General features: G+C 35.4%; 1 protein-coding gene across 1 annotated transcript in view; it reads left to right on the top strand.

Annotated features, from left to right (window-relative positions):
- ADAMTS20 (ADAM metallopeptidase with thrombospondin type 1 motif 20) overlaps positions 1–26,468 on the top strand; it is a 217,504-nt gene that overhangs the window by 92,079 nt on the left and 98,957 nt on the right. Inside the window, exons 12-21 of the mRNA XM_033222369.1 lie at positions 3,953–4,098; positions 5,313–5,494; positions 5,599–5,735; positions 11,627–11,744; positions 15,023–15,115; positions 18,551–18,723; positions 18,867–18,996; positions 23,933–24,059; positions 25,466–25,676; positions 25,810–25,974. Coding sequence (XP_033078260.1) covers positions 3,953–4,098; positions 5,313–5,494; positions 5,599–5,735; positions 11,627–11,744; positions 15,023–15,115; positions 18,551–18,723; positions 18,867–18,996; positions 23,933–24,059; positions 25,466–25,676; positions 25,810–25,974 — 1,482 coding nt within the window. The remainder of the gene's footprint in view (positions 1–3,952; positions 4,099–5,312; positions 5,495–5,598; positions 5,736–11,626; positions 11,745–15,022; positions 15,116–18,550; positions 18,724–18,866; positions 18,997–23,932; positions 24,060–25,465; positions 25,677–25,809; positions 25,975–26,468) is intronic.

Consider the following 26,468-nt stretch of genomic DNA (forward strand, 5'->3'; position numbering starts at 1 on the left):
CTTTGGTGCTTGTCATCAGGACTTCCTGAGGCTGTGTCATGGGCATGTCCTCAACCTTGGCAAAATAAACTTTCTAAATTAACTGGGACCTGTCTTAAATTTTTGGTGTTCGCAAAGGCCATTGTGAGAACTGCGTATTTACTCAAAGTAAAATAATGAAGGATTTGAATGGATTCATACCTGATTTGACTTAGTTTAAAAAGAGATCATTCTAGCAACTGTGTTAAGGCTAACCTATCAGGCACAAGAGTGGAAACGGACATCTACTTAGCTATTTCAGTGATAGAAGTAAGGGATGCTAGTGCTCAAACCAGAGTGATAGTAGTGAGATAATGAAAGGTCAATTTTTGATACATTTTAAAAGGAAGTAGAACATTTATTCTAGCTAATGTATCAGATGTGGAGTGTTCAAAGAAGAAGAAGAGAAATGATGACTAGGCTTTTGGCTGAACAACTTAGATCAACTCAGTAAAAGTGGGTTTTGAGTTGGGAGGGCAGGAATTCTCTTTTGGATATGCTGTGCTTGAAATGTCTATTAGACATTCCAGTAAATAGTCATAAGTAAGTAGGCATATATATGAGTCTGGAGTTTAGGAGAGAAATCTGGACTAGAAGTAACTGTTAATAGTAAAGAATTAAAAAACCAAGATATGAGCCAGGAGAGACATTCCAACATTAAGTTGTCACAAAGAAGAAGATAATTTAAGAGAGAGATCTGGACTAGAAGTGACTGTTAACAGAAAAGAATAAAAAAACTGAGATGTGAGCCTGGAGGAACATTCCAACACTAAGTTGTCACACAATAAAGAAGAAACAACAGAAGAAAATGAGAACAATTAATTATGAAGAAAGGAAGAAAACCAAGAGCCCTGGAAATGAAGAGAAAAAAAGTATGTCAAAGAAGAAAAGTGATTAATCATGCACATATTGCTGATAAGGAAGACAGAGAATGAGAACTGGCCATTGGTGTCCTATACATTGTTAAATATAGTGAACCCCAAGTTTCTCTTCAAAGAATCACTATGTCAGTATGTTCAGCTCTCATATTCTTTGAATCTCCATTTTAAAGTTTAACTTCCTGGCTCTCTTTGCTTCCTTGCCTCTAAAGTTTCAGTAAAGAACTTTCCTGCCATTCCTAAACAGTAGTTCACATCTGTTCCCTTGGTCACCTGTTCTGACCTAAGTCATCTTTAGTTACCTGTTCCTAATCATCCTTCCTGCCAAACTATTCACCCCGCCATTCCGGCTCATGCTCCTGCTCTTTTTAAAATAGCCAGTTGGAATTAGCTTAGACTGTGTGGTCCAACCCTAGCCAGTAGGGGAATGACACAGCAGTAGGGGCTCTCTGTGTCAAGAGTAAGAACTGCCCCTGCCGTGTCTAGATGTGCTCTTGCCATTGTTCCATCTGTGAGGAGCACCCTTTTTGCAGAAAGGAAAATTTGCCTTGCTGAGAAAATTAATGTTCAAGTGCTATTTCTTTGCAGCACCAGGGAACAAGCATTTTGCATTTCTAGCAATTTGAACAGATTAATGGAGGAATAGGATATAAAAACCTGGCTGGGGTGGGGTTATGAGAGAATTAAAAAGGAGTTAAAGAATGAACATGGCCGGCTCTTTCAAGGAGAAGCAGGACAGCAACTGGTAAGGGCAGTGAGATATAGGAAAGGTTTTGTTGTTTCTATTCTGAAAGTGAGAGAAATAAGAGCTGTGTTCGTATGTTAATGAGAATAATCCAGGGAACTACTTTGCAAATTATCTGTAGTAACAGATTGTCTTTGTTCTTTTCTAAAATATCTGATTATAAACTGATACTTTTGTACAAAGTAATAAAAATTATTGACTAGGAAAATAAAATGGAAAAAAAACATTCAAAATATAAGCCAAATTTTTCTATGGGAAACAGTATGGGAAACAGCCATTCCTCACAAAATTAGTAATCGAATTATCATATGATCCAGCTATTCTACTTCTGGATATATACCCAAATAATTGAAAGCAAGATCTCAAAGAGATATTTGTACACTCATGCTCATAGCAGCATTATTCACAATATCTAAAAGTGTAAGCAGGAGTTTGAGACCATCCTGGCCAACATGGCAAAACCTTGTCTCTACTAAAAGTATAAAAATTAGCTGGGTGTGGTGGTGTGCACCTGTAGACCCAGCTACTCGGGAGGCTGAGGTAGGAGAATCACATGAACGTGGAAGGTGGAGGTTGCAGTAAGCTGTGATCATGCCACTGCTCTCCAGCCTAGGTGACAGAGAGGGACTCTACCTCCAAAAAAAAAAAAAGGATGAAAATAACCCAGTGTCCATTGATGGATGAAAGGATAAATAAAATGTAGTAAATGCATACGCTATGGTTTGAATGTTTGCCCCCTCCCAAACTCATATTGAAATTTAATTGCCCATGTAACAGTATTGGGAGATGGGGCCTGTTTGATAATACTAGGGCATAATGGCTCTTCCTTCCTGGGTGGGTTTAATGCCTTATAAAAGAGCCTTCAGGAGTGAGCTGTCTCGGTCCTTCTGCATTGTGCCCTGTGAGGATCCAGCATTCTCTCCCTCCAGAGGATGCAGTGTGCAAGGTGCTATCTTGGAAGAAGAGAATGGGCTCATCAGACACCAAACCTGCCGGTACCTTGACCTTAGATTTCCCAGATCTCAGACCTGTGGGAAATGAATTTCTGTTATTTATAAATTATCCAATCTTGGGTATTCTTACATAGCGTCACAAAATGGACTGAGACAACATACAATGGAATATTATTCATTTTTAAAAATGAAGTTCTGACACATGGATGAAGCTTGGGCATATTATGCTAAGTGAAATAAGCCAGTCACATGAAGACTAGTTCTATAGGATTTCAATTATATGAAGTATCTGGAGTAGTCAAATTCATAGAAGCAGAAAGTAGAATGGTGGTTACCAGGAGGTAGCAGGGAGGACAAAATGGGAGTTATCGCTTAATGAGCATAGCGCTTCAGTTTTACAAGATGGAAAAGTTCTGGAGATTGGTTGCACAACAATGAATATACACAACACTATTGAACTATATACCTAAACATGGCTAAGATGGTAAATTTTATGTTATGCGTGTTTTGCCGCAATTAAAAATAAACATAAGACAATTTTTAAGTTATTTGCTTAGACATAAAATTTCTCTGTAAAAATCTTTTAAAAATTTCGAAATGCTTACTCTCAAGTTGTGTTATCTTCTCTCAGTCTGGTAACTAATTCATAGACTGGCATGACTGCATGGTCATACTTGATTAGCTGTCACTGAAATGATGATGTAGAAGAGATGAGAGAATTGCTGGAGTGATGTTTGGTGTAGTGAGAAGGGATGGGATTAAGTGCACAAGCAGAGGGGTTGACTTTGTCTGGGACAGTGAATTTTCCATGTATGCTAACAGGTAGCAGGTCTGAATGTATGAGTGCAGATGCTGTTGAATGAGTAGAACAGGTGGTGAGAGACTGTGGGTAGATTATTCTGTAAGTTTCCATTTTCTTGATGAAAGTAAAGAAAGAAGGTTGTCATTTGAGACTTTGTATAGGGTAAAGTAGAAAGCTTTTTATGAGTGGAAGAGTGAATAGATACTTTGAGTAAAAAAATGGAAGGATGGAAATATACCATATTAACCTAGTATTTGATTCTTCTATTCAAAAAATACCCCCCATATTCCATTTTACTATTTAATTTTTCCTTCCTCCCCAGTGACACTAAATCTTAAAGCCAAGAGAAATATTACACTCCTTTTGTATTCCACAGATCTTATTCAGTAGGTAGGAAATATTCATAAAATGGTTTCAAATGTAATCTGAATTAATAACAACTTGCTTCAAATTGTTTAGTTTATTCTTCTATTGATCTTTATGCTGCTATTACAATTTTTATGATGTTCTAATTAGAGGCACACATCATTTCTTTTTGTGCTTATTATTTTTATAGCATTGCCGTCGTGGGCTATGTGTAAACAAAGAAATGGAAACACGTCCTGTAAATGGTGAATGGGGACCATGGGAACCTTACAGTTCTTGTTCAAGAACATGTGGAGGTGGAATCGAAAGCTCAACCAGGCACTGTAATCGTCCTGAGTATGTCTTTTTTATGTCACTATAAATTAAGATTATCTCAAGGCACCAGAAAGTAAACATCAGTTTCACTCACTTCTAAAACTGGAGGTCAGTCCGTAAGTTTCTGAGATTCAGAAAACTTCTGGAACACTTTAAGCCATATTGATTTATATTTTGGTAGATTCAGACATTTTTTAAAAAACCCTAAATAGATTAAATTTTATAATCTGAACTGAGATCTATGTTGTTCATTTTTTTGTTTTTTAATTTAGTATAAATTTTGAGACATACTTTTAAATATGAATGACAGTTATATAATGGCATTTTCACATTTACCGTATGCCCAGTGAAACATCCTGGCTCCTTTCATTTATGTTTTGGATCTTCTGGACAACATGTATAGTTTTGTTACCGGTATTTTTACTGTTTTGTGCAATGTGACGTGTGATATTTTCTTTTCTCTGCTTCTTGTGTTATAGATGCATCATTGTCTTTAGCTGAATAAGTACTAAAGCATATATCCCCCTCATCAAACTATTTAAAAGAGCTTAGATATTGCATTAAGATTTTAAATTAATGTTTCTGTTGTATATATGATATAGAAGTTGGTAAGCAATATGATTCTCTTTACTTAAAGTATTATTAATAAGCATTTTTATTGCAGAAATGTGACTTACTCTGAATAAAATCTTGGTTCATTTAAATTTTAGGATAAATTATACTAGAAGTCTTTATATTCCAAAAATTCTGCAAAAAAATTTTATTTTCTGGCATAAGCCAAAATAACATGGATATAGATTGATACCATAAAACTCCTTAAATTGAGTGATAAATAAGATATACATGACAAAGATGTGTATGTATTTTCTTTTTATTTAACAAGGCATCTGCCTTTGTTACTGTCTTTGGCTCACGACATGTCTTTTTTTCTTTCCAGAAAATGAGCAGACCCTTTTTTGGAAGTTTCAGAACAAACTTCCATTGCTGGTTTCTTACTGGTTAACCTAGTCAAGAATAAGATATCATTTCTGCCCTCTAGGCTCACTGTCCACGCTAAGGTGGATATTTTAGTGGTTCATTATCCATAGAATTGCTTAAAACTCATGTTACATACTTCTGTTAAAAAGTGGGACTTCATTGGTTTTCTAGATCCTAGAAAAGATTGGAACTTTTAGAAGTAAGTGGCACCAATAATGTTGTACTGATATGCTTTAAAATGTAATGAATTTGACTAGGCCAAGAAACGGAGGAAATTACTGTGTGGGCCGCAGGATGAAATTTCGATCATGTAATACTGATTCATGTCCAAAAGGCACACAAGACTTTCGAGAGAAGCAATGCTCTGATTTTAATGGCAAACATTTGGACATCAATGGCATTCCCTCTAATGTGAGGTGGCTTCCAAGATACAGTGGCAGTAAGTAAATTATACTGTTTCTTTGATGTAAATTTTTCTGAGACATAAGAACACATAGCTTTATTATTATACATTAAAAAATGTGACCTTTTTCTTTTTTACAGTTGGCACAAAAGATCGTTGTAAACTCTATTGTCAGGTTGCTGGAACCAATGATTTCTACCTATTGAAGTATATGGTTGAAGATGGTACTCCTTGTGGAAATGAAACTCATGACATCTGTGTTCAAGGCCGGTGTATGGTAAGTAAACTGTACGTTTCTGTTATATTTAAAGTGACTTTAAGAATAATGTTTTTTTCTATTTATATAACCAAATATTACTTTTACTATCTCAGTATATGTTCTTATGCATTCCAACAAAGCAACCTTTGTTATCATGCTATCTATAGAAGTATAGTTAGCCTGGTTACTGGGAATTCTCTGTCATCAAAAATGCCCCAACAAAGCATTAAGTTAAATTTTCTGACTTCCTATGGTCCATTGTACTCATAATCAAAATAGAAATGAGGTCAGCTTCCTAAAAAGATAGAAATTAATAGGATACAAGGATTGTAAAGTGATTTTGCTACTTTAAATGTAACCTTCTACAGTAACATTTTCCTTGTCCGTTAAAACCATTGATAGTCTCCCTTCCTCTTTCCAGCTCTCTGTCACTTACTTTTATGTGCATTCAACAAACATTGATTGAGTAGCTACTAGATGTCAGATACTGTTCAAGTCACTAGGATAAAAGATTGGAGCAGAGAATCCCACTTCCAAGATGGTCACAGATTTGTGGGGGAAATAGGCATGTAAACAATTACAATGTAGTGCTATGGGTTATCTGCAAGGTAGCATGGAGTTATTGAAGAAGGAGTGTCTTATTTTATGGGGAGGTGGGTAAAGGATTCAGAGAACCTTTCATGGAGCGCATGAGACTTGTGCCAAGTATTGAAATGAGTAGGTTTTAGGAAGGCAAGGAATTATGGGAGCAGAGTTGGAGTTAGGGACCAGCAGATGGTTGTCAAATGCACTTTTTTTTTCTTAACTCCTTGGAAACACATAGAAGCATTTGAAGTCAAGGGAGAGATGTGATTCAGTTTGCATATTGGAATCTTCAAAATATTGGGTTTAGAAGATTGGAGACAGGTGGTCCATTTAACAGGGTTCTAGGTCAGAGCTGATAAGATGCTGAGTTAAAGCACAAACATTGCAATGGCAATCTTGAGAATGGATGGCAAGTTTGAGAACTAGGCTAGTGAATGTGGTCTAAAGAATATAGTAAGTGTACTTCTATGAGATCAACTTTTTTAGATTCCACATATAAGTGAGATCATATGGTATTTGTTTTTTGGTGCCTGGCTTATTTCATTTAACATAATGTCCTCCAGATTGATCCATGTTGTCACAAATGGCAGGGTTTCCTCTTCTTTATGGCTGAATAATATACCATTTTGTATATAAACCACATCGTTTAAATCCATGCATCCACTGATGGACATTTAGATTGATTTCATATTTTGGCTATTGTGAATAGAGCTGTGATAAACATGGGAGTGTAGATCTCTCTTTAATATACTAATATCATTTCCTTTGGATATGTACCCAGTAGTGAGATTGCTGGATCACATGGTAGTTCTATTTTTAGTGGATATGTGCTGTCACCACAAAAATGATAACTACGTGAGGTTATGCATTTGTTAATTAGCTAGATTTAACCATTCCTTAATGTATTGATATTCTTCAGAACATCATGTCGTACATGATAAAAACATACAATGTTATCTGTCAATTTAAAAATAATTAAAAAATTAAAAATATAAGTATAATCTTATGAACTTATTCTTTTGGTTAAAGTGGAACTCTATAAGGCAAACTTAATCTCCCCGTAAACAAGTCTCTATTACCTTATCTGGGTGATAAAGGCCCTTCACCCAAAGAGCTAATGAGCTGTTCAAAGAGAGTTAAAATAATTTAAGTTGGAAACAGCTTAAATACTGAAAAGGTTATTCAGTGGCCTGAAAAAAATTGTGCTTTAAATTAGCAGCTTAAAGTCATATCAAAATGCAAAAGTTATGATGAAGATTATCTGAACATATAGAGGCATACTACTTTCAGAAAATATATACTTAAAATTTTGATTTTGAAAACATCTGCCTTGTATATAAAAAAATTCACGAGGCTTAAGAAATTTTCTTTACTGATCACTAAATTTAGAGGGCCATTCCAAACAATGGAAAGAGTTATTGCAATGTATGCAGAGGACAGCTTCTTCATGGAAAGGAGCTGCATTTGGTTTTTTGAAATTTCTGGAACAAGCCATCTATTTGCATATTCATTCAGTTTTTAAAATAAGCACTGTTATGCTGAGTATTAGTTTTAGAGAAAATGTTGCTTTTAAATATTTATTTGAAACTAAGATTATTTGCAGAGTTCTAAGGTCATGAGTTAAAATAATAACTATGAAAGACATCTTTTTGGAGTATTCTAATGTGTTACTTACATACTCATTCTTTAGTCTCTTTGAATTACATTTCTTTTAAGAGCGGTTTTCAAATGACAGTGCCTATTGGAATCAATGTCAGTGTTACAATGCAGATTCCTAGGTTTTATTTCCAAGTATTATAATTCAGAAGATCTGGGAATCTGTCTTTTTAAATACCACCCCATGTGATGTTGATGCAGGAGGTCTGTGGATGACCCTTTAATAAACATGACTTTTTAGACCATGTAAATAGATATGTGAAAATATTGACATACAACAAGATGCATACATATTTTGAAACAATTCTGTTGTACTGAATCTCCTGGTAATTGAAAGGATGTTTGTGAAAAGAACTTTGTAAACTTTAAAGTGCCATTCTTATAGTTGGTCATTCTTTTTTTTTTTTTTTTTAACTTTTATTTTAGGTTCAGGGGTCTATATGCAAGATTTTATACAGGTAAATTCGTGTAATAGGGTTTTGTTGTACAGATTATTTCATCATCTGGATACTAAGCTTAGTATCCAGTAGTTACTTTTTCTGATCCTCTCCCTCCTCCCACCCTCCACCCTCAACAGGCCGCAGTGTGTGTTGTTCCCCTCTTTGTGCCCATGTGTTCTCATCATTTAGCTCCCACTTATAAGTGAGAACATGTAATATTTGGCTTTCTGTTCCTGTGTTGGTTTGCTAAGGAGGGTGACCTCCAGCTCCATCCATGTTCCTATAAAGGACATAATTTTATTGTTTTCTATGGCTGCATAGTATTCCTTTGTGTATATGTGTCACATTTTCTTTATCCAGGCTACCATTAGTAGACACTTAGGTTCATTTCATTTCTTTGCTATTGTAAATAGTGCTGCAATGAACATACACCTGCATGTGTCTTTATGGTAGAACAAATTATATTCCTTTGGGTGTATATCCAGTAATGGGATTGCTGAGTTGAATGGTAGTTCAGTTTTTAGCTCTTTAAGGAATCTCCACACTGCTTTCCACAGTGGTTGAACCAATTTACACTCCCACCAACAGTGTATAACCGTTCTCTTTTCTGCAGTCTTTCCAGCATCTGTTATTTTTTGACTTTTTAATAATAGTCATTCTGACTGGCGTGAGACGCTATCTTATTTTGGTTTTGATTTGCATTTCTCTAATGATCATTGATATTGCACTTTTTCCATATGCTTGTTGGCTGCATGTATGTCTTCTCTTAAAAGATGTTTGTTCATGTTCTTTGCTCACTTTTTAATGGTTTTTTTTCCTTGTAAATTTATTTAAGTTCCTTATAGATGCTGGATAAGAGACCTTTGTCAGATGTGTAGTTTGAAGATATTTCCCCCCATTCTGTAGAGTGCCTATTTACTCTGTTGATAGTTTCTTTTGCTGTTCAGAAGCTCTTAAATTTAACTAAATCTCATTTTCCAATTTTTGCTGTTGCAATTGCTTTTGGTGTCTTCATCATGAAATCTTTGCCAGTTCTTATGTCCAGAATGGTATGGCCTAGGTTGTCTTCCAGGTTTTTATAGTTTGGGGTTTTACATTGAAGTCTTTAATCCATCATGAGTTGATTTCTTTATATGATGTAAGGAAGGTTTCCAGTTTCAATCTTTTCTGCATATGGTTAACGATTTATCTCAGCACCATTTATTGAATAGGGAGTCCTTTTTCCATTGCTTGTTTTGATCAGCTTTGTTGAAGATCAGATGGTTGTAACTGTGTGGACTTACTTCTGGTCTCTCTATTCTGCCCCATTGGTATGTGTGTCTGTTTTTGTACCAGTACCATGCTGTTTTAGTTACTGTAGCCCTGTAGTATAGTTTGAAGTTGGATAGCATGACGCCTTCAGCTTCATTCTTTTTGGTTAGGATTGCTTTGGCTATTTAGGCTGTTTTTTTGGTTCCATATGAGTTTTAAAATAGTTTTTTCTAGTTCTGTAAAAAATATCAATGGTAGTTTTATAGAAATGGCATTGGATAGGCCGGGCGCGGTGGCTCAAGCCTGTAATCCCAGCACTTTGGGAGGCCGAGACGGGCGGATCACGAGGTCAGGAGATCGAGACCATCCTGGCTAACACGGTGAAACCCCGTCTCTACTAAAAATACAAAAAAAACTAGCCGGGCGACGTGGCGGGCGCCTGTAGTCCCAGCTACTGGGGAGGCTGAGGCAGGAGAATGGCGTAAACCCGGGAGGCGGAGCTTGCAGTGAGCTGAGAACCGGCCACTGCACTCCAGCCGGGCGACAGAGCGAGACTCCGCCTCAAAAAAAAAAAAAAAAAAAAAAAAAAAAGAAATGGCATTGGATGTATACATTGCTTTGGGCAGTATGGCCATTTTAGTGATATTGATTCTTTGCGTCTGTAAGCATAGAATATTTAGAATATTTTCATTTGTTTGTGTCATCTCTATTTCTTTGAGCAGTGTTTTATAATTCTCATTGTAGAGATCTTTCACCTCCCTAGTTAGCTGTATTCCTAGGTATTTTATTCTTTTGGTGGCCATTGTGAAGGGATTGTCTTCCTTATTTGGGTCTCAAGTTGGTTATTATTGGTGTGTAGGAATGGCACTAATTTTTGTACATTGATTTTGTATCTTGCAAATTTGCTGAAGTTGTTTGTCAGGTTAAGGAGCTTTTGGGTCGAGACTGTGGAGTTTCTAGATATATAATCATGTCATCAACCAGCAAGGATTGTTTGATTTCCTCTTTTTCTATTTGGATGCCCTTGCTTTCTTTCTTTTCTCTGATTGTACTGGCCAGGACTTTCAGTACATGTTAAATAGGAGTGGTGAGAGAGTCATCCTTGTCTTGTGCCAGTTTTCAAGGGAAACTCTTCCTGCTTTTCCCCATTCAGTATAATAGCCTTTGTGAGTTTGTCATAGATCACTCTTATTATTTTGAGGTGTGTTGCTTCAATGCCTACTTCATGAAGAGCTCTTAACATGAAAGGGTGTTGAATTTTTTTGAAAGCGTTTTCTGCATCTGTTGAGATAATAATGTGATTTCTGTATTTTGTTCTGTTTATGTGATGAATTGCATTTGTTGATTTGCGTATGTTGAACCAACTTTGCACCCTGGGGATGAAGTCTACTTGATGGTGGTGGATAAGCTTTTGATTTGCTGCTGGATTTGGTTTGCAAGTATTTTGTTGAAGATTTTTGTATCAGTATTCATCAAGGATATTGGCCTAAAGTTTTATTTTTTTTGTCGTGTGTCTGCCAGGATTTGGTATCAGGATGATGCTGACCTCATAGAACAAGTTAGGGAGGAGTCCCTCCTCCTCAATTTTTAAAATAGTGTCAGTAGGAATGGTACCAGCTCTTGTTTGTACACCTAGTAGAATTCAGCTGGGAATCATGTGGTCCTGGGCTTTTTTTTGGATGATAGACTACTTATTACTGATTCCGTTTCAGACCTCATTATTGGTCTGTCCAGAGATTCTCTTTCTTCCACCTTCAGTCTTGGGAGGGTGTATGTGTCCAGGAGTTTATCCATTTCTTCTAGGTTTTCTAGTTCATGTGCATAGAGGTGTTCATAGTAGTCTCTGAGAGTTATTTGTATTTCTGTGGGGTCAGTGGTAAATCCCCTTTGTCATTTCTGATTATATGTATTTGGATCTTCTCTCTTTTCTTCATAATTAGTCATTCTTATAATATTGATTGTAATTGTGTCTTGAAGGCAGCTGGTTGTGATCACGTGTTAAACTCCAGTGCCAAGATAGACAAATGTGGAGTGTGTGGTGGGGACAACTCTTCATGCAAGACAATAACAGGTGTCTTCAACAGTTCTCATTATGGTAAGTTGTGTATTTGTTTCTAGTTTTCCCTTTTATTTAGTATAATAATGGAATCTGTAAAGAATGTGTAATAGTAATCCTTTGTTACTGTTTTGTCTACTCTATACCATTAGTCCAAAATGATTGTTAAGGAAAAATTTCCTAAATATAAAATAATAAAACCTGCCCCAGGCAAATCTGATTCTTAAAAATGTATTAGGTGCATTTATTAGAGTAAATTCAGTGCTGTTTGACTATGATGCGTGATATGTGAATAATCCTCCCATAATGAAATGCTTTCTTTCCCTATAACCTAAAATGTATATATTTGTGATTTTTTTTTCCAGGAAACTTGCTTTCAAATATTTTCATTACCTGAATCGCTTTCTTTTTTTGATATGACTTGGCCTGTTACATTTCTTATTAATAGTACATAGAAAATGTTGATTGAAGGTGAAGGATGAAACCATTAACTTAAATCTTTTTCTGAGTTAAATGTTTCAGAATTATTGTCACATTTGATTTTCCAGGCAGTATCTTGATCACATATTGGCCATGATTTAATTTTTCTCCAAAAAATCATGAGAATATGTAAGATATTTTCCATTGTAATGTTTTCTGGGCAAGATTTTTTGTTTTTATGATAATAAAAGCAGATCTTTAAAACCTTCTTTGCAAATTAAATGTATTTCTTACAACCTTATTTATTCATTTATTTATTTAGAGACAGGGCGTTACTCTGTTGGCCAGGCTGGAGTACAGTGGCACAATCATAGCTCATTGCAGCTCTGAACTCCCGGGCTCCAGCAATCTTTCCACCTCCTCATCCCCAGTACCTAGAATTACAGGTGCTCACCACCATGCCTAGTTAATTCGTGTGTGTGTGTGTAGAGATGGGTCTCAATGTGTTGCTAGGATGGTCTAAACTCCTAGCTTCAAGGAATCCTCCTATCTCGGCCTCCCAAAGTCCTGAAATTACAGGCATGAACAACCATACCTAGCCTATTTTTTTTTAACAAGATTTTTTTTTTTTTTTTGAGATGGTGTCTCACTCTGTCGCCCAGGCTGGAGTGCAGTGGCCGGATCACAGCTCACTGCAAACTCCGCCTCCCGGGTTTACGCCATTCGCTTGCCTCAGCCTCCTGAGTAGCTGGGACTACAGGTGCCCACCAGTGCACCGGCTAATCTTTTGTATTTTTTAGTAGAGACGGGGTTTCACCATGGTAGCCAGGATGGTCTCGATCTCCTGACCTCGTGATCCACCCGTCTCAAGATATTATTTTTAATTAAATCAATTGACAAAGATTTTGAAGTATCATAATACCTAATATTGGCAAGGATGTACATAACCAGGCACTCTCAAACATTCCTGGAAGGAGTTTGTCTTTGTACCCTTTGACCCGTCAATTCCATTCACCTTTGTCTTCTGTGTTTTCTTCTACATCTTGTAGTTAAAATTGCCTTGTAGAATTTTTCCAGTGTTAGCCGTCACTGTGGGATCACTGTTGCTATATTCAAGACATCAGAAAATATCTGTCAGTGAAGTGAGAGCAGTTTATCAACAAAGACCACGCCGTGGCCACTTTATGGGTGCAGATCTTGACAAAACGATTCTCAAGTTCTAGCCTATTTTTTACAGTCTTACCGTTCAGCTTTAAATTGTGTTTATGTGTGTTCAAATGGTTACTTCCATTAAAACAGTATAATTTAAAACTTAATATTTATGTTTTTATGTATATGTAAAACAGTACATTTTATACTCTGATATTTATGAATCTCGGTTACCAGATGATTTGATATATGATTTTCCTAGTTATTTATTGAGAGCTACACACATTTTATTCCCTTATATAATGCATGGCGCATACTTATTACAGTCTGTATTTACCGAAAAATGTTTTTTCCAGGATAAAGCCACATAAACCAAATTAAGATCAAATATGTAATCTTGTGAAAATTGTACTGTGCATTAATCAGTTTGCAAATAGAACAGTGTGTTAAACTTATTTGCAAGGTCTGATTAGCATTTGTCACATTTCTGCCCCCTGGTGGTAGCCTTCATCTTACCACCTTTGCAATGCCTTAGGCTTGCTTTCTTGAAAAAAAAATAATAAATAGTAAAGACATAAATAGTAAAAGTAGTGGGTGAAAATATTTTATAGTGAAAAGGTGGTTAATTAAAATTATTCTTGTAGGTCAATAACCTACAACCAGTATGCAATTAGTGTATACTAAATCATGAAACTATTTACCATCTTACACTAAAAATGTGATGCCTTAGATATAAATAAGGCTGCTCTAAAACACATGCAAGATAGTCTGACATTAGGGTTGTAAATTTAAACTCTTTTTAAACTGTCTTCTTAAGTCAATTCCATATTTATCAAAGGTAGTGTATGAGAAAAATTACTTCTTTTGCTCATTAAATAGGGGGAAATCCTAATAAGGAAAAGGAAAAACTTAGAATAATATCCTTAGAGTATAACTAACTGTATATTTAAAAACCTGAGTATTTGGACAACTATGGAATGTGTTTTTAGTTTCATGAAAACGTAAAATGTTTTCTCTTAATATATGTTAGATAAAATATTTCCTCTTTTGAGCAGTGCCAATGTTGCCGAATTTGACCTCATAAAATGGAAATACTACATTCGTTTCACTTGAGTAAATTTTTTACTTTTCTCATAACAAGTTTATTAGTATTCTTGTAAAAATAATGTAAAATTTGGGGAATAGATCAAGGGATTCCTGCTTGTACTATAAATAAAAGCTCAAGAAAAACTTGAGCTTTAAACTTTTTCTTTTTTATGATTTTTCAATAATGGAACTGAAAAATTTTATTATTTTGCTATTTACTGAGGCTGTGTGAACACATCATAGCAATGACCAATTATTTTAATATCTCCTGGACTTGTGAATTATATTGGAAATCCTCTATTTTTTTCTCAGTATAAAATACAAAAGCATTAACCAAGCTTAAAAGTGAATATGTGAACTAAGTGTCTCAGGAGCTAAAATACTAGCTTTATTCCATTCTATATTAAGAATATTAGAAGTAGGAAAAGATTAGGAAAAGTTAAGAATCTTAAACTCTGTTTCTAGACAACAACCACTTTTTCTCAGTCTTCAGCAATTTGTGTAATGTACTGACTCAAAAGGAATAACCACTGTGTAATTTTGTAAAGACACAACAAAATTAAGTCTGACTATGGTGTTCATATTTTTCATTCATTCAGCAGCAATAACCTCTGGGTCATCTGCTTTTTGTGAAATTTAACATATGTAAAATTATATTGCAGGTTATAATGTTGTTGTAAAGATTCCCGCAGGAGCAACAAACGTTGACATTCGTCAGTACAGCTATTCTGGACAACCAGATGACAGTTACCTTGGTAAACATTTCTCATAAACAACAGCCAGTATGTGGCTCATTGCAATTTCATGGATGTCTGTAGTTTATGTAAATTCTTGGAAGGCAACAAGAGTCCCTTTAGCAAACATGCAATTTCATTTCATACTGAGCTTAGGGCTCCCTATACATATGTTCTTAAGCAGTCCAAAATGTATTACTTAAAAAAAAAACTTAATGAAATTCTGAACAATAATTTGTCTTCAGTTTTTTTCTCATGTGAATAGTTTAGATAACCAGAAGTTATATTCAATTAGTTGCATGTGTATTTAGAATAAAATACTATTCTATCATTTTGTCTAACATTAGTTATAGAATTCTTTGGGGTTAAGTGTTTTAAATAATTTTCTTAATTTTTTTTTTTTTTACTATGTAGCTAAAGTATTTAAATACAGTTTTTTAAAAGCTCTTGTATTTAAAAAAGTTAGAAAAAGAACTGTGGTTTCACATTTTTATATGTTAATGAATATAGTCACAGTATATTGTCTGTTAGCTATTTCTAAAGTATAAACTTAATTTATGTTATTTATTTTTAGAAATTAGCTTTCAGGCTTAAAGAATTTCACTTTAGACACAAATATGAAAAGGATGCTTTAAAAATCTTTTCCTTCTGCCTTAGAAATATCTTAGTAGTGAGTTATCTATAATTCACCAAGCTGGAGTAGGTAGGTAATGGTGCAGAGCTGATATTGAGAAAGCATCTGCTGTACATTAATAAGATGCGGACTATTGACTCAAATAATTAACCTATGTAACTGCAATCTGAATCTATAATGAACAGCCTATCTCAGGAATTGCATTTGGAACTATACAGTCAAATGTAAAGGGAACAACTCCTTAATGGGTACAAGGTTTCCTTTTGGGGTGAACAGGTTTTGGAACTAGATAGAGGTGATGGTTGTACGTCATTGTGAATACACTAAATGCCATTGAATTGTTCATTTAACGATGGTTAATTTTGTATCAGTTTCACCTCAATAAAAAATGCAAAATATTTTATTAAAATCAAGTGTAAATAGTTAGAATTATTAGCCTTTTACATTTAGTTGAAATTCTTTTCCTCATGCTAAAAATATTACTTCAGTACATATACATAGATATATGCTACCATATTGGAAATAAATAATTTAATAGGTGTCTCTTAGATTCCAAATGTAGACAAATATATCAATCTGGGTCTGGATCACAGGTTCTTCTCAACTTTAAAAGTTAGAAATGTTGGCCGTGCATGGTGGCTCACACCTGTAATCCCAGCACTTTGGGAGGTCAAGGCGGGCGGATTACCTGAGGTCAGGAGTTTGAGACCAGCCTGACCAACATGGCAAAACACTGTCTCTACTAAAAGTACACAAATTAGCCGGGCATGGTGGCAGGTGCTTGTAATCCAAGCTACTCGGGAGGCTGAGGCAGGAGAATCGCTTGAATCCAGGGGGTGGAGGTTGCAGTGAGCTGAAATTGTGCCATTACACTCCAGCCTGGGCAATAAGAGCAAAACTCTGTCTCAAAAAAAAAAAAAAGAAAGAAAGAAATGCTCACCAATAAAGTATCAGTATACTTTTTGAGAGCATTGTAAATGGAAATATCAAAGTCTAAGTCGAAGTGAGTAAAATAGACGTGTGATGTCAATAGAAGGAATTTTTAAAACATTTATATTTATGAAGTTTGGTAACTAAAAGTAGGGAAATGTGTAGTTTTTTTTTGTCTAAGCCAGTAAGGTTTTGTTTATTTCCCTTAGGTTTAACAGAATCAATAATCCCTTAAATAGACCTAGCCACATCTGATAAAGCACAGATTCTTAAATAGAGGAATTTCTATGTCACAGACTAAATATAGAACTTTGTTTGTTCCTCACTGAATTCAGTGTAATTCATAAAGACAGTTATACTAGTCCACATACACACAGAAATACCAAATTTATTTTACAATAATCCCTTAAATATTGCTTTTTCAGAGGGGTGTTGTATTTATATTAGGAAGTTTAGCCATAGATAATTGTGTGCTTTCGGTGAGGTTTCCTGGAATGCCAAACAAATGTTTTCTGGAAAGGTTATTCTTCCACTGAAAAGTATAACTTAAGTAAAGCAAACAAAAAAGTATTTGATTAATATGGGGGTTCTTGTAGTGTAAAATTTTAGATATTACACATCCTCTTGAAAATTAAAAATAAATAGCACAGTACTGTACAATTCACATGCCTAAAAACATTTTTCAAACTTGATCCTGACTAAAAGACTGAAATAGAAATTTTTATTATTTCTATTACGCAGTTTAGGAAACTGAGTGTGAGGTTTGTCCAAGATTACATAGACATTAATTGCAACAACTTAAACTTAAATCCATTGTTTTAACCCCACATTCATTTCTTTTTACTACTGCATGATTGTGGGTGACATGTAATTTTATATTTAAAAAGTAACATTTCTAATACATACTATATAATTGTCTTATCTATTTGTATATATAATATATAAATAAATACACACATATACATATTCTATAGGCATATATTAATGTCTGTCACTGGGAAAAAGAGAACAAGAAGGGGACATGAACAGAGAGGGAACTGTATTATTCTGAAAAGCAGATATCCACTTATGTATTAACAGGGATACAGGGCTTTTCTATGAAAGATCTAGATGTTTGTGTAGAGAATGACATAGTCATTGCATAGCCTTCTAGAATGTTGATCCTAGAGTTTTAAAGCTTTGTACCTTTTTTCTAAGGTAGGCATAAATGGAATGATGCAGCAGTCTGGCTGCTCCTTCTTTCCCTACCACTGATGACCAGGATGATTGAACTAATCTGTCTGCTGGGGTCATGACTTCTTTCTGCTTTCCCACTTCTTGTTCTGAAGCTACATGCCTCATGAAAGAAGATGACCATCTGAGATATAAACGTATAGAGTGAACTTATTTTAATATCTTTGGCTGATGTGCTGAAGTTATCCAACTTATTGATAAAATCCCACATTACAGTAAAATAAAGTTTATTTCCTCAACATTAATTTTCATTTGCATTCTTTAATTTCAAAAAAGGATTTGAACTTTAAAAGTTAAACAAGTCCAGACTCGGTTGCTCACGTCTGTAATCCTAGCACTTGAGAGGCCGAGGCGGGTGGATCACTTGAGGTCAGGAGTTCGAGACCAGCCTGGGCAAGATGGCGAAACCCCGTCTCTACTAAAAATACAAAAATTAGCTGGGCGTGGTGGTGCATGCCTGTAATCCCAGCTACTCAGGAGGCTGAGGCAGGAGAATTGCTTGAACCCAAGAGGCGGAGGTTGCAATGAGCCGATATCATGCCACTGCACTCTAGCCTGGGAGATAGAGCAAGACTCCATCTCAAAAAAAAAAAAAAAAAAGTTAAACAAGTATTTTCTGTATTGTTGATTGGTGTTACTATTTCATTATTCTTTTACAGCATTATCTGACGCTGAAGGGAATTTTCTTTTCAATGGAAATTTTGTTCTAAGTAGATCAAAGAAAGAAGTCAATGTGCAAGGAACAAGAACTGTTATTGAATACAGTGGATCCAACAACTCAGTTGAAAGAATTAATAGTACTAATCGACAAGAGAAAGAACTTATTTTGCAGGTAAATTCTCAGTTATCAATAATAACACTTAAATTTAATTATATTAGTAAACTACTGGTTAAGTGCTTAACATCAAATATAAAATGATGTCTTAAGAATATTTTTTATGAATTAATTGTACGTTCTTTTGTGTTCTTATTGAGGTGTTATGTGTGGGTAATTTATACAACCCTGATGTACGTTATTCCTTCAATATCCCTTTGGAAGAGAGGAGCGACCTGTTCACATGGGACCCCTATGGACCATGGGAAGGCTGTACCAAAATGTGTCAAGGTACGCTGGCATTCAATAAGGGACAAAAGACTGACTGTGCATTCTGTCGTCATTTTGGGTACTTTTGAGTCTTTGCTGCCTAAGGACTCCTCCCCACTGTCCATATGCATATCCCACACTGACATATAAAGGTTTTCAATCTTGTTTTCCTTTCTACTTTTTTCACTAATTCTTTCTATTTCTTACACTTAACAGCACTATTTAATGTTACTGTTTTCACCCTTCTCTGTCTATTACTGTTCTTTTACTTTCCCATTCTCGTTCTCTTTTTCACAGCCACAGAAAGTTTCTCTAACATATATATCCTGCTTCCTGGTGAAATAGCTGCGTTTTCTTCCACTCATCTCCACACAGTCTTTCTCAACAACTTGGCTTCCTCTTTTATTGTTGAGATAACAAACATTCTTTCATCTTTTTATTTTCTTTCCCTGACCAGTAGAAAGTATAATTATGTAGATGGCATGAAAAATGAAAAGAAATAGAGTGAGAAAAGGAGGAGAGTGGGAACAGCAGGGCAATTTGTAGAGGGGAAAAAAGTGGGAAGACTAGAGTCTGCAGTCTGTAATTATGAATATTTAATTGTGTAATATTATGTTCAATGCAGTAAGTATTTATTGAGGGAATACATTCAGATTATCCCAATTCTGCATTCAAGTTTTATTCTAGTGCTTGAAACAGGTGCATGAATATATATGTTAATTTATTAATAAAATGGTAAATATAGTACTATAGATATGCACAGTGTGGACCTAAGAAAAGGTGGAGGGAACAGTTTTTGAGGAGATTGAAGCTGACGAGAGAGAATTTTGTGTAGAATGGAAGAAAAGTCTTCATGAAGAATAGAGAAGCAGTTTGGGAATTAGGGCATGAGTGGGTCAGGGCAAAGGATGTTCAGAACCATGTGGAGATGAGCTTATCATAGAAAGTAGGCAGCCAGAGCCGATGACAAAAGATGGTGAGAATGTAAAGAACAGTCTACCATCTGACCTGACGAGGTGCCAAAGGAACTGTGATGCCCTATTCAGGAAAAGGCACAGTCTTGGTCCTGTGGCATCTAGACAGTGCTTCCCAGAATGATTTCATGGGAACAATTGTTCCTGTTTTAGCAGTGTCTCAGTCGAGGGATACAAAGATATGATGCGACATAGACTGGTATAAATGCTAGAGTAGAAAACACAGAGCTTTGGTTGACATAGAAGGAAGAATTTATTTCGACAGAAAGGTCCTGCATATCCTTTTAGAAGAGAATTAGAATTTGGGGAGCTGGGATCAGCATTCCAACTTGAGTGGGTAAGCTCGTCTGTGACCATGGATATGGGGAGTTAGAAGGAGAAATTCCAGCAACAGGAGAATGAAAGAACATTTTAAAATGCAGTGAACACACCAAGAATAACAAGATTCAAAATGGAAGTTTGGACAAACGTGGTGAGAGATGATTTGGGAGTCCAAAGCAGGAGAGTTCTCTTAAACAATCACGCGCAGGGGAAAAGCAACTTATTTCTTTTACCACATAGTGAACTATGATTATGTTCCCTTTTTTTGTGTAATTTTTTTAGTTTCTCTGAAGTTAAAGTTAAATTCCCTCCATTTTGTTTGTTTCTGTGTACTGAAAGTTATCGGTCCTTAAACTTTTTGTCAGAACTATGCATTTTGTCTTAATATTTTCAAGCATATTATAGAATCTATCAATTTTATTTTTCCTTCACTTTTTCTTTACCTCTGGCTACTGTGGCCCTCTGTTCTCTAATTTGTTCATGTTGCTTTTTAGGCTTGTTTAATGACTGTCATCTTGAGATTTCCCTTCGTTGTTGTCCTGGGAATTCTCTTCAGTATTCTGTGTAGATTCCCTATTTTCTAAATCCTATCAATCCCTCTTTTTGATTTACTTCTTTCATTGGGTGGAACATATCCCTCAGTATTTTCTTGAGAAGAAAAGTAGATTTTTGAGACCTTTCATGTCTGAAAATGGCGTAACTATATTCTCATGCTCGATCAGTAGTTCAACTGGTACAGAGATTGTTTTTCTTTAGAATTTTGAAAGCCTTGTTTTCTGGCTTGTTTTCCAATTTCCTGTGCTTCTACATGGCATGTTGTATTCTGAAAGTTTTGTGGATCCTCTCTTTAATTCTAGTGGTATGAAATTTCAGGACAATGTGCATTGATTTGGTTTTTTTTTTCATCTATTTTTCTAGGTAATTAAGATGCCATTCCAATTTAGAAACATAAATCTTTGTCTTGATAAATTTTATCATGTTCTTAGATGACTTCCTCACATTAACTTTTCTCTTTTATCTTTGGGAAACTAGTATTATTTGGGTGTTCACATTCCTGAACTGCTATTAATTTTCTAATTTATTTTCTCAATGTCATTGTTTTCTTAATGTTTCTTCTCATAACATCTTGCTTTTGTTTTAGGAATGTACTGCCTTCTATCATATCTCTGAGTGTATTAATCATAGTCCTTAAGTTTTCTTCTGCTCCCTCACTTACACGTGTTTCATCCCAGTTCTATTTTGTTTTTGTTCATTTTGCTTTTTTCTTGTGTGTTAGAGGCTTTCCTAAAATGTCTAGTGATCTTGTGCTGTTTGTTCATATTTTAAAAGTACTAAAATTCTGATTGAAAGTCCTCTGTGGGTCACACAAGTTAACTAGAAGTTTCATTATAGAGTAACTTGGTCATTAAGTAGCCCTCTCTCATGTCATTGGAGAGAAGTCTCAAATGTTATTGTCAGGTGATCTTTTTTCTTGAGTTAAACAGGCCTGCAAGAGAGGAATTCTCTCATCTTCTGATTATCATGAGGGTGCCACGGGATAGCAGAAGCTGGCATGGTGCCAGCAGGGGACTGCGAACTGAATGGGCTGGGATCACGCCATTAAATGTGGGCAACTTTACTTAGCCACCTTGTTTCAGTAGAGCGTGTTCCCACCTCTTCTCAGCTGTGTCTTATGCCTTCAAATTTACTTTTTCTAGAGCTATGCTGTGCAATATGGTAGCCAGTAGCCCCATGTGGCTAATCTATTGAAATGTGCTATAAGTGTTAAATACATATTAAATCTGGAAGTCTTAGAATGAAAAAAGAATGTAAAATATATTATTAATAATTTTATATTGATATGTTCACACGATCATATTTTAAATATTTGGGGCTAAACATGAAGGTTACGAAAAATAGTTTAGCTGTTTTCTTTTTTTTTAACGTGACTACTAGAAAATATACAGTTCCAGATGTGATTCACATTCTGCTTTCATTGAACAGTGCTGCTCTCAACTAGGAAGCTAGTAGTCTAACCGTTCTTTTCAAATACTTTTCAATTAATTCTTTATTATTTCAGGCCTACCCCTCACACATTCACCCTGTCAGAGGAACCTGCTGTTTTCCATTCCTGGGCCTTTCTTGGGTTCTGTGTCATGAATGATTTGTTTGTTATTTACTTTTCCACTTTGCAGGGTTAGGTTTCATCTTCCTTGGTTCTGTTAAATAGTTATTTCCATCTACTTTTCATATTCAAAATTTCCTTTTCTTGCTGTTTTTTTTTTCTTTTCTTTTTTTGTTCTTTTAGGTTTGTGCCTTTTCAGAATTTCTCATAGTTATTTCAAAGGATATTTAGGAAGGAGCAGAGATAACATATATGATCATATTTAGTTAAGTGGAAGCACAAAGTTGAACTTTGATAAAACAGAAATTTGTTCATGTCACTGACTGTTTAAACTCTTTACTGTCTCCTCATTGAAGAAAGCATAAAGCTCAAATGAGTCTGGTCAGTTATGACTGCTTCTCTTAGTTTGCTTTTGCTGTAGTTATCCTGCATGCAAACAACCACCAAATCTTAATGGCTTGGAACAATAAAGGTTTATTTATTGCTCATATCATGTTTTGGCTGCTAATTTGCTATGGCTCTACTCCAACTTGGTATCTGTGCCCATGGTTTTTGTTTTTTGTTTTTTTAATAGACTTTATTTTTTTAGAGAAGTTATAGGTTTACTGAAAAATTGAGTAGAAAGTACAGAAAGTTTGCATATTTATCCATCTTCCCTCTGCCATTCTCCTCCACACTCCTCTATTATTAACATCTTGCATTAGTGTGGCACATTTGTGCAATTGATGAGCCAATTTTGATGCATTATTATTAACTAAACTCCATAGTTTACATTAAAGTTTACTATTTGTACAAAAATTCTCTGGGTTTGACAAATGTATAATGACATGTATTCACCAATATAATATCATACATAGTAGTTTCACTGCCCTAAAAATCTCTTGTGCTTCATCTATTTATTCTTCCTTCCTTCCCCCACAACCAGTGACAAACACTGATCTTATTGTTGTCTATGCCTTTTTCTTTCATGATTCCAGGCAGAAAGATCAGCTCTATCTGGGAAATGATGTTCTGGAGGCAGAGGGAAAAAGGAAAGAGAGCTGGGTGGGACTGGAATAGGTCATATTCCTTTTCAGTCAGTTGATAAAAAGCCTGATGCTGATGGACAGGAAAGAGTTCTTCCCCTACAGGAAGCTACTATAACATTGTAGCAATAGAGATATGTAATCCTCTTGCAGGGAAAGGGGAGGTAGCTGAGGAAGCTGATGGATGACAGTACTATAGTGTACTGTATAGCAACAGCATTGTCCTCAGCTACTCAATTATTCACCAACAACCACTCTATCCCACTGTAGTGAATTTCTTTTTACTCCAATGCCTGTCCCATCTTCTGTACATCTCTTCATTAAGCAAACTTCTCAGTCATTCAGGATTCAGCTTACTTATTATAAAAAGTCATTCCTCACTAGATTAATATACTGGTATATCCTGTATGTTGCATTGGAAATTTTTACTTGCTTAGCTGGCTCCTTTAAGCTATTAGCAGAATTACATAATTATGGAACATCTAACTGTGAATTTTTCTTTCGTTTTTTATTTTCATTTGACTTTGGCCAAGGTCTTCAGCGAAGAAAAATAACTTGCATACATAAGAGTGATCATAGTGTTGTGTCTGATCAAAAATGTGACCAATTGCCACTTCCATCATTTGTTACTCAAAGTTGCAATACAGACTGTGAACTAAGGTAAAAGAGAAATAATATGTAATATAACCAGATTAATAAGTGAGCTAAGATTAAAATGTCTAACACAGTGACTGACACAGAGTGGACATATAATTATTACTCATCATCTGCCCTGCCATGAAAAAATTTCAGGCTCACTAATTTGTAGTAAAACTCAGTACATGATGATTTGAATTTTCATTCATAGCATTTTCTGAATACTGGTATATAGGCCTCAACATTTTGTGTAGAAAAAGATTGCAATGTTGTCTGTAAAATAAATACAAGTAAATTGTAATCTGAAAATGGATGGTTTAAAGGTCTGAAACAATAAATTTTGTAGCATGATTCGTTATTTTCCACTGAATTAATGAACCAGTAAACTTCTGAAGTTTGGGAATTGGAGAAATCAAATTGATTGATTTCCTTGATATTCTATCAGTATTTTGTCCATTAAACTTCAGGGAAATTGATCCTAGATCATGACAGGAAGTTTATACTTCTAATTTAAATTTCTTATTATTTGGGTTTTGTGTGTGTGTGCATGTGTGTGTGTGCATGATTGGTCTTGGAGTGACATGGTATACAATGAGTCCATCTATCATATTTATACATTTATTTTCAGCATTGTAGCGGGTACCTTTTAACATTCAGATATGGCCAGAACCTCTTTCACTTGATGAGAATTTCTATATATTTATGGTGTTGTTTGATGACATAGCAAAAGCACAGTAGTAGAACTGCCTGTGTAAGTTGGATCCACTACATAGTAGTAAAAGGAAGTACAGTGAAATTCTTGAAATGCAATTAGGGATGGAAATGAATTTCGTGAATTCTGTGCTTTGTTATTCGGGTGCCCTCACATTGATGAATGCTAGACTACAATTGGGATAATTTGGCTGTAACTAACATTTTTACTTGTGGAAAACATGTTTTCCCTGGAAACATGTCTAAATATAGATTACATGAATTAATGAGAAAGTGTGGTGTACTTTACAAAAACTAGTTAACTTTTAAAATGCTTTATTTTTATCGATGTAGTCAAATTCCTAGACATTCCCTGGTCATAAAATCAAAATACTTATAGAGGGATTTCATAGGGAGAAACTACCTGATTGGGAGTCAGATATATGCAGTTATTGTCTTAAATCAGCTGCTAAGTAATTGGGTAATCATGATCTAAACCAGTTGTTTTCAAAGGTTTTTGAGGAAGCCTGGGGTTCCTTGGATGCACCTCCGAAGCTGCCACCAAATGCTGGCATGAGGTCAGTAGTATAATGCTGGCTTCCTGGCTCCAGACTGGTTTTGTTTTTTTGGTGGTTTGTCCATCAACTCTCAGAATTTTAAAAACTGAATGCATGAGTGTCTCTGAACCTATTTTTAATTACGTAATATACCTCCTAAGTATAGTAACATCTTTTTTCAAGGTGGCATGTTATTGGCAAAAGTGAATGTTCAACCCAATGTGGTCAAGGATATAGAACCTTGGACATCCATTGCATGAAGTATTCCATTCATAAAGGACAGACTGTTCAAGTGGATGACCACTACTGTGGTGACCAACTTAAACCTCCTACCCGAGAACTATGCCGTGGTAACTGTGTCTTCACAAGATGGCATTTTTCAGAATGGTCTCAGGTACAATAAAAATGACTGCTTAAAAAAAGTTGCCCTTTTTTTTCTAATTACATATTTATGTTACTCTAAAGTACAGTTTTGTTGAAAATCTGATTTTTTCCCATTAGTTACCACTTTTTTTTTCTAAAATCAGTGTTCCAGGAGTTGTGGAGGAGGGGAAAGGTCTCGAGAATCTTATTGTATGAATAACTTTGGCCATCGTCTTGCTGACAATAAATGCCAAGAACTGTCCCGAGTGACAAGAGAGAATTGCAATGAATTTTCCTGTCCCAGTTGGGCTGCTAGTGAATGGAGTGAGGTACATTAAACACATGAGGCTTGGAACTATTAAAATATGGTGTTAGTACAGCTTTGTAATCTAAGACTTTACAAAATTTAAAAGTGCTTAAATTTATTTCATCATTTTGTAAATAACTATTATCAAAGCAATCAGAAATTTACAAGGCAGACCAGGCACACACTGCCTCATGCCTGTAATACCAGCACTTTGGGAAGCTGAGGTGGGAAGATTGCTTGAGCTCAGATGTTCGAGACCAGCCTGAGCAACATAGTGAAACTTAGTTGGGTGTGGTGGCACACACCTGTGGTCCCAGGTACTCGGGAGGCTAAGGTGGGAGGATTGCTTGAGTCTGGGAGGTGGAGGTATCAGTGAGCAGAGACTGCAGTAAGCTGAGATTGGCCACTGCACTCCAGCATGGGTGACAGAGTGAGACTCTGTCTCAAAAAAAAAAAAAAAGAAAGAAAGAAATGTACAAGATAGTTTGTCATTATACTATTTACAATATCTGACTA

The sequence above is a fragment of the Trachypithecus francoisi genome, unplaced genomic scaffold (genome assembly GCF_009764315.1).
Source record: "Trachypithecus francoisi isolate TF-2019V2 unplaced genomic scaffold, Tfra_2.0 Lachesis_group11, whole genome shotgun sequence".
NCBI classification, from domain to species: Eukaryota; Metazoa; Chordata; class Mammalia; order Primates; family Cercopithecidae; genus Trachypithecus; species Trachypithecus francoisi.